Source organism: Plectropomus leopardus, chromosome 12, assembly GCF_026936395.1.
Source record: "Plectropomus leopardus strain MGB_pleo_1.0 chromosome 12, ASM2693639v1, whole genome shotgun sequence".
NCBI lineage: Eukaryota > Metazoa > Chordata > Actinopteri > Perciformes > Serranidae > Plectropomus > Plectropomus leopardus.
Window position 1 is genome coordinate 21,851,101 of NC_142187.1, and position 13,041 is coordinate 21,864,141.

A 13,041-nucleotide genomic window follows, 5' to 3' on the forward strand; every position below is an offset into this window, starting at 1 on the left:
CCGCACTGCCACCTACTGCTGTGCCAGAAGTGAGCCTGGTGGTTTATATAGATTCATGCCTAACTTCATATTCTCATCTTTGTTTTGGGACCAAAAGGGCTTTTGTAAAGAGTTTATTTTGTATAGCTATTTGAGACACATTTTTTAACACATGCTGCAGCATTTTTTACATCATGTAAATGCATTTTCACAGAACATGAACATCAAGTGGTGGAGGTCTTCTAAAATCTACTTCTAATACAGAAATCTGATGTTAACTTTTTTTAGTGTAAGCCTTGTTTTATATGGCTAAAAACTAACTAATTTAGGCAGCGTTTGCACAGCACTGTTTCATTTTATGTAAGTGAGTAGTTAGTTAATTAGTAAGTTATTGTGATGTAGTCTACAGTTAGAGATTAAAAAACACTGAAAAGGAAAAAAAATATTAAATGCAGGTTCTTTGTCATGTTTTAGAAAAACATGGTTTATTTATTTTGTAGAAATCTGTTTTCTGTGACTAAGATTGCAGTTACCTTACCTTGACAATCAATACTTTTATGCTAACTGACAGAAAAGAAATGGCTATGATAATATTTTTTTAAAAAATCCTCCATAAATATAGTGTATATATTATCTAATTACAATTGCATATATAATGTTCACTCAAAAACCCACACAGATGTCACAGACATTTGGTATCTGATTTATTAGATTTATTTATTCAATTTAAATCTCACAAAATAATTTGGCAATGACATTACCATGGTAACACCCAGCTGTATGGCTGAGGCATATACAAAATGACAAAATAATGTTACTAAAATAATTTCCAATCCCCCTGTAAATAATACAACGACAAAAAGCTACAAACACTCACTTGAGTGCAAACACAAATTCATCCCCACTCTAAATTTATATTGGCTCTGCAGGTACAAACAACCAACCAACTACCCTGTTTACATTCATCAAAAAAGCCTTTCTAAAATGTTTTCTTCTTATTTTGACTCTACAAATGTTTGTAAATGGTGCAATACAAACTTCTACATGTGTAACACCCAGGGAATATTTTAGACATGATTTTGGAAAACTTTAAAATCATTGTGAAAGACTAATAAAAACGTGTATCTTTCTTGCTGAATGAAAAAAATAAGACAGACTGAGAAAAGCACGCACACTTCATATACAATTAAAAGCAAACACATAGAGGATACCTCACATCAGGTAACAAACAGCCCACAAACATTAAAAAAAAAACCCTTTAGAGTATGCAAGATCAAGAAAACCCCCAAAATGAATGACATGGACACTCTACGATTTCCACTGGAAGAGCCAGCCAGTTTCTAACATCAAACCTTTAGTGGACATGTTGAGCAACAACAGGTTTCCTCCTGTTTACAGCAGGAAATCTGTAGATAGTCAGTCAAGGGACCTGCCACAATTTTTAGCATCTACATCAAAGTGAAAGTCATAACTAATCTTTGCAAGTTTGAGTTGAGAGATGAGAGGCAAAAGACAAGTTGACATACAAACACACACACACACACACACACACACACACTCACACACACACACACACACACACACACACACTCACACACGCACACAAGATGTATTCACTCTAGGAGGCAGTGAACTTCCTGAGTGTGATGACGATGAGGGCGAGGAGGACAGACGCTCCCAGGAAGACTGCTATAACAATAGCTGTGATGGCCCCTGGCCCCAGCACCCCTGCACACACGTATACATGCAGTTTTAATCATTTAAATATATAAAACTGACAAAAAAATGGTGTATATAGAGACAGTTTTACCCTCCTCTTCGTCCAGGGCCTGGGAGTGTGTGGTGTCCTCGTAGTCGAAGGTGAAGGACTGCTCCGTCATGTCCTGGAAAGGGTCTTTGGTGGTGACGTCACTGGGTGGCTCTCCAGACATAGTGTCCTGGTTGTCTCTGGTTGTCGCGTCTCCGATTGTCTCTGCAGACCCAGACAGAAAAATTACCACTTGTGCTTCTGTTTCATCCAGAAGCAGTTTTTAAAGTAAGTTCACCACCAAGTCAAAAATGCATATTTTTATTCTTGCCTGAAGCACCATTTATCAATCCAATTTGTTTTGACGTGAGCCACTGAGTGTTGGAGATTTCTGCCTTTTCTCTAGTATAATGGAACTAGATGGCACTCAGCTTGTGGTGCTCAAAGTGAAAAAAATACATTTGAAATGTGTCCTCCCAGGGGGTTCCCTGCTGAGTGTTGCGTGTTATTGTCTGTCGGTCGTGTATAGTCTGGGTAGATTGTGAACCTGAATTGCCCAGTTGGGATAAATAAAGTTGTTTGAAATTGAAGTTGAAGTAGCTTAGTTGGTAGAGTGGACGCCCCATGTTCAGAGACTGTGTCCTCTCCACAGCGGCAACAGGCTTGATTCTAACCTCGGCCCTTTGCTGCATGTCATCCCCCCTCTCTCCCCCTTTCATGCTTAAGCTGTCCTATTTAGTAAAGGCAAAAAGACCCAAAAAATAATAACTGAAAAAAAAGAAGAAATGTCTCTTGCAGGAAATCATGACCTGATTACTCATGATAATCCACAGACCTTGTTGAGAGGAATTTTTATGTAGGAGCTATTTTCTTTCTGCCAAACAACATCTGAATCACCACACAGAAGGAAGTGTACATCTACTCATGGAAGACACTGAGAGATGTAAATATCAATGACGTCCTCATCAGCTGAGCTGTTAGCTATCTCAGTCGTACGAGGTGAGCTAGGAGTAGATGCACGCTTTATTCTGCACAGTGATACGGTTGGTGGGTGTAGTTTGGTAGAAAGCAAAACTACACCCACCAACCGTATCAAAGTGCTGAAGGAAGTGTGCATCTACTGCTAACTCACCTAGCACCACTGAGCTAGTTAATGTTACAGCTCAGCAGAGGAGGACACCATTGACAATCCAGATTGATTTAAATAGCACTACAGGTAAGAGGAAAAATATTTTTCTGTTTGGGTGAACTGTACCTTTATTTAAGTCACTAATTACACTTACAAGGCGCTTCGCTTATGGTTCTGTTTGACTTTTCTCTGAACGTGGAGGCCTCGGGGATGCAGAGCTGCACACATGGCCCCGTCTGTAATGACCCCAACAGCCTCTCTCTGTCTCAGTGGGTTAACGGCTTAGGCCTGGGCATAAGGATGTCTTTGTAGAGGATGAACATTTCGTCCGTTTGAGCTTCATGTAGCCTCTTGACGTGTTTCAAGGGTTCAACGAAGCTTTTCTATTGTCCAAAAAAACTTCCAACCAATGTTTGGCTAACCCGTTGAAACCTGAGCAAATTGGTGTGATTTCTTTCATAAACATGGAGAGCATGCAAAGAGCAACTTCACAACACATGGTCAAAAAATACCCGAAAAACTGTAAAAAGTTAAAAGAAAATTACCAAAAAATAAACAAAAAAGAAAAGTTAAAAAAAAAAACAAGAAAGTGACGCAGAAAAATTTCAGAATATAGAATATGAATAAACCCATTATTTTTTGTGACAAAATTTTAACTATATAATAAAAAAATATATATAAATATAATTTTCTGGATTTTTTTTTTTGGTCATTTTATAATAGTTCTCCCCCTTTTTTGAAACTAATTTACAGGCTATTTTTAGGCTATTTTCTAAGTCACCTTTTACTCATTTTTTGCAGTTTGTGGGACATTTCTTTTTCCCCAATGTTTTTGAAAGAAATCCAATCAATTTTCCCAGTTGTCAATGGGTTAAATAGCCTGTGAGAGGTGTCTGAACGCAGAACAAGAAACTGATGTCTGACCAGATTTTAAAAGGTTCATTATTTCAGTGGAGGAGAGGCAGTAAATTGCTGACTCCATGAAGCTTAGAGTTTGTACAAGTCTCTCTGCTTATCAGCTGTTGTTCTCTTCCCACCCCGAATTGTCCTCTGACATTCCTCCCATCTGAGCATGAAGTTACCCTGAGACTTTTCACACTTCTACAGCAGCCAGACAAACAAGGTCTCTCTCTAGGCCACATTTATGTTTCTCAGAGCCTCAATTGAAGATTAAAAAAACAAAATGACGAGTATGGTTGCTGACATCATTAACTGAGCAGTTCTAAAGCTTTTCTTTTGAAATTCAGAGGAACGGGGAAATTTTGATCTTCACCTCCCTTGAAAAAGACAAACTCTTCGCACACAAGCCCACCCACTCACTGATTCACTTATCCTATCCTCAGCTCTACACATACCAAGAAAACCGTAATCCAAACATATTTACACTCAGTTTATTTAACGCTACATATTTACTTTGTAGCCTCTGACGCCCTCAGTAAACTCCCTCACCCTGCTTTACATCTTTCCTCTGCTGTCTTTCCTCTGTCATTATCAAACAAGCTTCTCATTTTTCTGTCTAATAGAGTGGAAAACAGGACACAATTACTCAAAAGCCATGATATAATCTCAAGTCTTTAACATCAGCATGTTAGCTGCGGTTTCTTCAAAACTCTGATATGCACTTCTGATGTATTTTGATGCGGCTGTGTGGACTCTGAGTCGTGTGCAGCTTCCTGTCCTGTAGCTGGCTAGAGGTTTGGAGGGCCGGGCCTCTGGCCAGCTCAGCCATCAATGAGGCCTTCAGCTGAGGGCACAAAAGGCAGTTTGTGCGGTCACGCAGGGCGGCGGGCTGCAACCAGTAGCAACCGGCCAGGCCCAAACCAGGCACCGGCTGGGCACTAGATGTCAAACAAACTTGTTTATTAAATAGTCCATGTGTGTAAAAGGCTGTGCCCTCTGGACAGCTTGATTTAATAAGAAGGCAAAAAATAATAACATGATGTTTTCCATTGGTGTTTGTTTCCATGAGGAGGAGTTCACTACAGCTTGTCATTTCTGTTTAATGTAATTAAAATAACTGATGCGACAAGAAAAAACAGTTGACTGCTCGCTGCTTGGTCAGTGGCAATATTTGTTGTCTGATGTACCCCACAGCCCTGTGAGATGAGCTCAAGTACTCCTCTACCCCTCGGTGTAGATTCGATTATAGATGGGGAAGAGTGGGGGACACGTCTCCCTTAGTATACAGAGCATGTGTATTTGTCTCCTCTAATAATAACATTGAGTTAGCAAAAAAAAATTCAAGACATTCATGCTATAAATTGATTTTGAAATTGCAGAGCAGACACATAGGTGCATAAAAGAAATCACCAAAATGCAGCAATTGTGGTGGTTTAATACTCTGAATTTTGTGGCAGAGAACCACCAAACCCCTTGCTCCGTATCTGTGTCTGTGTGTGTGTGTGTGTGTGTAAAGCCAATTTTACATAGAGACCAAAAGTGTGATTACAGCCTGCAGGTCAATCACATTGTATCATGTCATAAATATTGTGATAATGTCGTATCCTGAGGCCTTTAGTAATTCTCACGTCTACTATTCTGATGCGTCTTCTAGTCGCAGACTTTGGTGCACAACAGACTCCTCGTCTGAGTGAGTGAGCTGAATCTTCTAACGCCAATGCAAGCCATCATGATGCACACTTTTCTTGCACTGGTCGGCATGGGGCGAGACTCCTATAACCAGACTTATATCCACATTTTTTTTAGGGTGTGCCAGTGCTGGAGAAAGCGAAAAAGAAACATCAGTCTGCTTCAGGCCTATTTTCAATTTTTCCCCACTTTTTTATGTGGGAAAACTGTATTTAAATATTAAGCACAGTATTTTTAAATATTTTTAAATGTGTCAAAGGGAGGACTTTAAATGTTTATATATGAGATTCGTTGTAATTAGTTTAGCTTTCCATGTATCACCTGGTATCTACAGAAGTGCTCCTGGATGGGAAATAACTGCACTAAGTCGCACTTTTTGAAAACGTGACTCAACGTGTCAATCAAGAGCCCTCGTTCAGACTCATAAAAGTCTGGCAGACTGTAGGGAAGGCTGATTTCAGACACTCAAAACACAGAAGGCCATTTGTTGGTACCTCAGACCTCTTCAGTCAGGATTTCACACCAGCCAGAGAGATGACAAAACGCGCAGACGAGTGTGTGTGAGAAGCGACCTGGCCAAGCATCGAAACCGCGAAGCCCAAACATGACATCGAGGGTGTAGTGTGTCCTTGCCTCACCCTCTTAAACTTTCAGAGGTGGCGGCCGCATTTTCCTAGTAAAATATTTTTGGGATGACCAGCGTGTTTTGGATTTTATTCTGAAAGTTGTGATTAACACTTCTCTGTATTGTAGTACAAGCCTCTCACACTTTATCAGATCAGTCATTTTGAGGAAGATCAAGGAAAGTATGAGTAATCACCACACTGTGTTGCCTCAGGCTCTTATGTAACACATCTGTTTGATTCCCATGCTGAGTCAAACGTCAGGGCGGCATTTCACGATGTTTCAGTCACCAGGTTAGTTGGTGATGTGGTCAAGATTGGTGGCACTACTTTGAAAACATCAAATACTGTACATGGCAACCACAGACAGATAAGAGGAGGCAGTGTGAAGCACAGTCGTCCTTCGTAACATCTCTTTTGATGGGTTTACTGAGTGTTGTGAAGCATTAAAAATATGTTTCCACCTTAAAACTGTACAAAACAAGAACACACTGGATGATTTTTTAAGAGAAAAAAAGGCACCTCAATGTCAGAAACTCTGACAAAGTGTTTGGCACCGATGTGTTTTCTATCACAGTAGGTTCTGTGTCTTAAAGGTGACAGCCATGTTTGTTTGTTTTTTCACAGGAAAGGGTGCACATTGATTTGCTATGTCCCTGTCATCCCGGTGCCCTCTTGACCTCCAATGTGACCTGAGGGCCTGAGAGCTGCTCCACTGTGTTTTCAAGTTGATTTGAGAGACGTGGCAAAAAGGAACAAAGAAGTACGGTAAGTGAAAGTGAAAATAACTGCTGATCTGTCAAGTCTTAAATAGCATTCACACTGTTGGGACAGTCTTTCTAATACCTCGATTAAGCTACACACATGCAGACATTTCACTACCTCAAACTAATACTAAATACGAAAAAGAATCACTTCAGCTTTAAAGCTTGAGTCAGAGGGCAGCAGGTACTCAGTTTTGTATGAACATCAGGCATCATGAAAGCCTCTGAGTCATCCTGTTTGTCAAAGAGCAGCTTTCACAGACTCTCAACAACTGCATCATTTACATCAGGCTGCAGACTCACACATACCGGCCTGTGTGTGTGTGTGGAAAAAAGAGGGCAAAAATTACACGTACACACACATCTTTGATTTTATACCCACAGAGGACCAAACATGAGCCCATTAATCACATACAGCAGATAAACAAACATCTATAGGAGGTTAGAGGGTACCTATGATAAAATGTTCCATATGTTTCAGGAAACAGCCTTATAATGCAAAAAAAAAAGATCACCAATGATTTAAAATGACCAATTTTTTGATGACCATACAAAATTTCTTGATACTAATTATTGTTGCCTCATTTGTAAACATCTAATCTTTTAATTTCAAGAACAACAGCCAGATTATTTATATAAATCTTCCTAAACCTTCCTCTGTTGCTTGCAATATTTCTACCACACACAGGTGAGGTTGCATACTTGTCACCCATCCACAGATATGAAATTAACATACTAATCACACTCAAAAGGACATTTACCTGTGTGTACAAAGGCGACCAAGAGGCCCAGGAGCACCAGGAGAAGGAATCTGCAGATGCCGCTGCTGTGAACCATGGTGGCTGTGTGGGATGTCAGATAGCACGAGAGCGTCTCCAAAACTCCTCGAACTTCAACCAAGTAGCTGACCCTGGGAGAGGAGCAGGAGAAGACTACAGGGCAGCGCAGGAGCTGGAGAGGTAGGCAGCTGAGGGGTGAGAGCAGGGGCGGGACTAGGTGTGTTGTCTGGACAGTGTGGACTTTGTGAGCACATCATCGCAGGGTCCACCCACTCCAAACTCCTATGGCCACATAACTGGGTGTGAGGGGTAAACATTCAGTAACCGCTGACCTTGGCCAGGTCACATCACGAAGGTCTCTCCTGGACGTTTTACGCCTTTACTCATCAAAGAAATATTTGACAGCAAAGAAATTAAATTTCAGTGGTGGAGGAAGTATTGAAAGCTAAAAGTACCAACATCTCAGCCTTGAAAATAATTTATCACAAAAGAAAAATCCTGCATTCGAAAAGGAGCTGCATGCGAAATTCAAAGCTATAAGGGGTCAGGGGCAGGATTGTCTGAACATGGCTCTCAACATTGAGGAAACCGATCTAACGACTGGCAGCTCACGATGCTAACTCCATAAACGGCACAAGAATAGCAACAATGCTGCGTCACGATACAATGTCACAGTGACTTGATATGTATTGCAATAGGCAATAAAGTACTGAATTATAATGAGACTCATTACCTATTTTATCAACTGAAAAAAACTTTGTAATATGTTTCCTAATACGATAAAAGTTTTCAGTCCATTCATCTCACATCGGCCTTTTTTATTGCAGCAAAATATATTTTGTGGACTGAAAAATTAAATAATTTTATTGGTCTTGTAGATAAGCAAAGTATTAATTTGTACTTGCAATATTAATAATGCATATAATAAAGAAATAGATACATAGCGATGCAATATTGTCAAAAGTATCTCGATACTGATGTACCAAATTTTCCCCCACCCCTACTAGTCAGAGGAATACACACACACACAGACTCTCATGCAGTAACATGCACACGTGGTCGGACCTGCTACTGCGGCGGAGAACAGATAGTTGGCAACTCACATCAGATAAATCAGAATAAAAATGATCTAGGTCAAAGTTGTAGGTGCAGAGATATCCTGACAGTAGTGCCAAGTGTGGGTCAAGCTCTGATAATGTTGGGTCCTGTATTTCCCATAATGCAACTTGCCTAATAATCAGACTGAATGGCCATTATATTTCTCTTCATTTATTCAGCCTGGTGTTGTTATTATGTTGGAAGAGGAATTGTTTTGTGTTTCCCAGAGCAGTCAGTAGCAAACATAGGCTGTATTACTAATGGACATAGCTTTCGTTCAGTCACCCATTGGTTTGTGGTTACGTTTTGAAACCTTGAGTTTGGCATTTTGGCTGCCGCCATCTTGGTTTTTGGAGCCAGAAGTGATCATAATTATTTCTGGTGTAAAGTTAGGCATTTCATCATGGGGGTCTATGTGGACTGACTGAAGGGGCCATTCGATTACCTGCAGTTTTTTTTGCACTTCCTCATTGGCTTCATTTCTCAGCTTTGGAAGTTGCCACTTGGTAGTAAGTGACATCCCACTCACATCATTTTCAGTTGACTTGTTAGCTGCTGCTTCAGTGACTAAGAGCAGTTTTTTTTTAAGTTTTTCAGGTTAATCAAACCTGACTTAAGGGTTGTTTCTGTAAGGCCAATCAGGACTCGTACAGCTGTGTCCAGCTCATCCGTACTTGTCGCCATCTTTCTTTATTCATGGATGTAACTAGCTAGCTATCCAACCGTAAAGTCTTCTCTGGTGCATATTTTTGAGTTAAACTTGAGCTGATTAAAAGTTTTGTGTGCCCTTTTTAGTTTGCAATGTAAGCAGTAACTCTAGCGGTCAAATAACTAGTGGAGTAAAAAATATAATTGTACATATAGAAGTGGTAAGTTCCATGAAATTAATGTATTCAGAGAAACTGCAAGTACCACAAATGTGTGATTAAGTACAATACTTGAATGTTTTGTTAGTGTAGGTACACTGCACACTAGCAGTGAAGTGTTTTTGCTTCACTAAGATGACGATCTGTGTGCGTGCTTAGAAATGTGATGTTGCTTTTCATTAGAGGGAATTCGTGGGTTTCACTTCCTCATTGTGGATTTAAAAACCTTAACTGTCAAATATGCACTACAAGTAATCAGTTACACAATGTGCTTTTACTTCCTGAAAAGTTTTCAGTGTTAGTTTTCAGTTTCACCATCAATCCCATCTGCTGCTGTCTCCTGCATCTGTTTGACACAAACTATAAATCTGGACATGGTAGCAGATAACTAGGTTATGTTCTCTGGCAACAATCGGTTTTTATTAATGCATTTCTAGCTCTTGAAGTAACGGATGCCATTTTAGTCGATATTAAATAAATAAGATACATCAATAAATAAATGTAAGCAGGAAATAAAGCGATAGTGATTTTAAACAAAAAAGAAAATTACTCTTTAGTAAAAAGGTCCGTCTCTGTAACGATCCTTTCCTTATTTATTTCATAGTCAAATGTATTTATTTACTGATGTATTTATTTATTTATTAATATTGACTAAAATGATTATTATTGAGGACACCACTCAATGTAAATCAAGTCCTAAACCTTGTTGACGTGTCCATATGGTGTATTTTTATGTCCTACAAGACATTACCATGAGTAGAATTTCAAAGTCCTGTTGACTTTGAGTAAAGTGTGCTTTATGATGATAAAATTACTGTTTATTTAGAGTCTGGTGGATTTGGCAATAGCAATTTCTGGATAAATAGGATCTTACACTTTAATAAAAAGGTCCACCTCTAAGTTTTCTATCCATAATGTTTTTTTTAGACACTTAAATTATCATCTGAGCCTTTCAGTGGCAAAAAAACAAGCTCTTTTGATGGTGATGGTGCAAACATGCCCTAAGTGGTTACCTTCCAGCTTGTATAATGGCTGCAGCGCTCTCTCTCAGTGCTGGACCAATGTCAAAAACTGTTGTTTCATTAGTCACTTAACCACAACATGGGAAAATAGGGTCCAGGTTGAAAAACTTTCTACGTATGCATTTTTGATGAACAGATACGTTTTTAGGGTTTTTTTCAGTGCCTAGACAGGAACATTAACGGGATCTCTGTGAAATACTTCGTTTTGTCGTAGCGTGACCGGGTGAATGCGTGTGAATCAAATGAATTCTGCACATTTGTGTTTTTTTCTGAATAGTTCAGACACAGGTGTGAACAGCCCACACATCAGACTGTTTTATTATTTCATACCGCAATAAAAAAAGTATGACTCCAGAGGATCATTTTCATATATTATAATACAGATGCAGAATTGAAAGTTTATTCTTTAAACAGCCTAGTATTTTACAAGAAATAGATAACTACTTGGAACTTTTGAACATGTCCTTAAAACAGGACATAAGTGGGCACGAATCCTTGGGCTCTACTTTGCCGTCATTATCCATGAACACCCAGCAGAAAACAGGGAGGGAAAGGAGAAGGGGGGGATTAAAGTGTAAGGGAAAAACTTTCAATAAATAAATCAAAAACAATGGATATAATCTCTCTAACCTTTCCCATTAAACCCCAACCATCCCATCCATATATCCACATTTAAAAGAAACCCATACAATGAGGGCCAAATTTGAAATATGTTGTCACTGCGAATACAACAGGACACGATTGGGACTGAGCAGCTGATGCCGAACAGACATCTCACATCGGCCTTTTTTATTGCAGCAAAATATATTTTGTGGACTGAAAAATTAAATAATTTTATTGGTCTTGTAGATAAGCAAAGTATTAATTTGTACTTGCAATATTAATAATGCATATAATAAAGAAATAGATACATAGCGATGCAATATTGACAAAAGTATCTCGATACTGATGTACCAAATTTTCCCCCACCCCTACTAGTCAGAGGAATACACACACACACAGACTCTCATGCAGTAACATGCACACGTGGTCGGACCTGCTACTGCGGCGGAGAACAGATAGTTGGCAACTCACATCAGATAAATCAGAATAAAAATGATCTAGGTCAAAGTTGTAGGTGCAGAGATATCCTGACAGTAGTGCCAAGTGTGGGTCAAGCTCTGATAATGTTGGGTCCTGTATTTCCCATAATGCAACTTGCCTAATAATCAGACTGAATGGCCATTATATTTCTCTTCATTTATTCAGCCTGGTGTTGTTATTATGTTGGAAGAGGAATTATTTTGTGTTTCCCAGAGCAGTCAGTAGCAAACATAGGCTGTATTACTAATGGACATAGCTTTCGTTCAGTCACCCATTGGTTTGTGGTTACGTTTTGAAACCTTGAGTTTGGCATTTTGGCTGCCGCCATCTTGGTTTTTGGAGCCAGAAGTGATCATAATTATTTCTGGTGTAAAGTTAGGCATTTCATCATGGGGGTCTATGTGGACTGACTGAAGGGGCCATTCGATTACCTGCAGTTTTTTTTGCACTTCCTCATTGGCTTCATTTCTCAGCTTTGGAAGTTGCCACTTGGTAGTAAGTGACATCCCACTCACATCATTTTCAGTTGACTTGTTAGCTGCTGCTTCAGTGACTAAGAGCAGTTTTTTTTTTAAAAGTTTTTCAGGTTAATCAAACCTGACTTAAGGGTTGTTTCTGTAAGGCCAATCAGGACTCGTACAGCTGTGTCCAGCTCATCCGTACTTGTCGCCATCTTTCTTTATTCATGGATGTAACTAGCTAGCTGCCCAACTGTAAAGTCTTCTCTGGTGCATATTTTCGAGTTAAACTTGAGCTGATTAAAAGTTTTGTGTGCCCTTTTTAGTTTGCAATGTAAGCAGTAACTCTAGCGGTCAAATAACTAGTGGAGTAAAAAATATAATTGTACATATAGAAGTGGTAAGTTCCATGAAATTAATGTATTCAGAGAAACTGCAAGTACCACAAATGTGTGATTAAGTACAATACTTGAATGTTTTGTTAGTGTAGGTACACTGCACACTAGCAGTGAAGTGTTTTTGCTTCACTAAGATGACGATCTGTGTGCGTGCTTAGAAATGTGATGTTGCTTTTCATTAGAGGGAATTCGTGGGTTTCACTTCCTCATTGTGGATTTAAAAACCTTAACTGTCAAATATGCACTACAAGTAATCAGTTACACAATGTGCTTTTACTTCCTGAAAAGTTTTCAGTGTTAGTTTTCAGTTTCACCATCAATCCCATCTGCTGCTGTCTCCTGCATCTGTTTGACACAAACTATAAATCTGGACATGGTAGCAGATAACTAGGTTATGTTCTCTGGCAACAATCGGTTTTTATTAATGCATTTCTAGCTCTTGAAGTAACGGATGCCATTTTAGTTGATATTAAATAAATAAGATACATCAATAAATAAATGTAAGC

General features: G+C 39.2%; 1 protein-coding gene across 1 annotated transcript; it reads right to left on the minus strand.

The window, feature by feature from the left end:
* Window positions 1-667: 667 nt before the first annotated feature.
* On the minus strand, window positions 668-7,817 carry snorc (secondary ossification center associated regulator of chondrocyte maturation). Its single transcript, XM_042497197.2, has 3 exons — window positions 7,593-7,817; window positions 1,790-1,951; window positions 668-1,707 (listed from the first exon to the last, which is right to left on the minus strand). The coding sequence occupies exons 1-3, from the start codon at window positions 7,666-7,668 to the stop codon at window positions 1,598-1,600; spliced, it is 348 nt and encodes a 115-aa protein (XP_042353131.1). The 5' UTR covers window positions 7,669-7,817; the 3' UTR covers window positions 668-1,597.
* Between the last annotated feature and the right edge of the window lie 5,224 nt (window positions 7,818-13,041).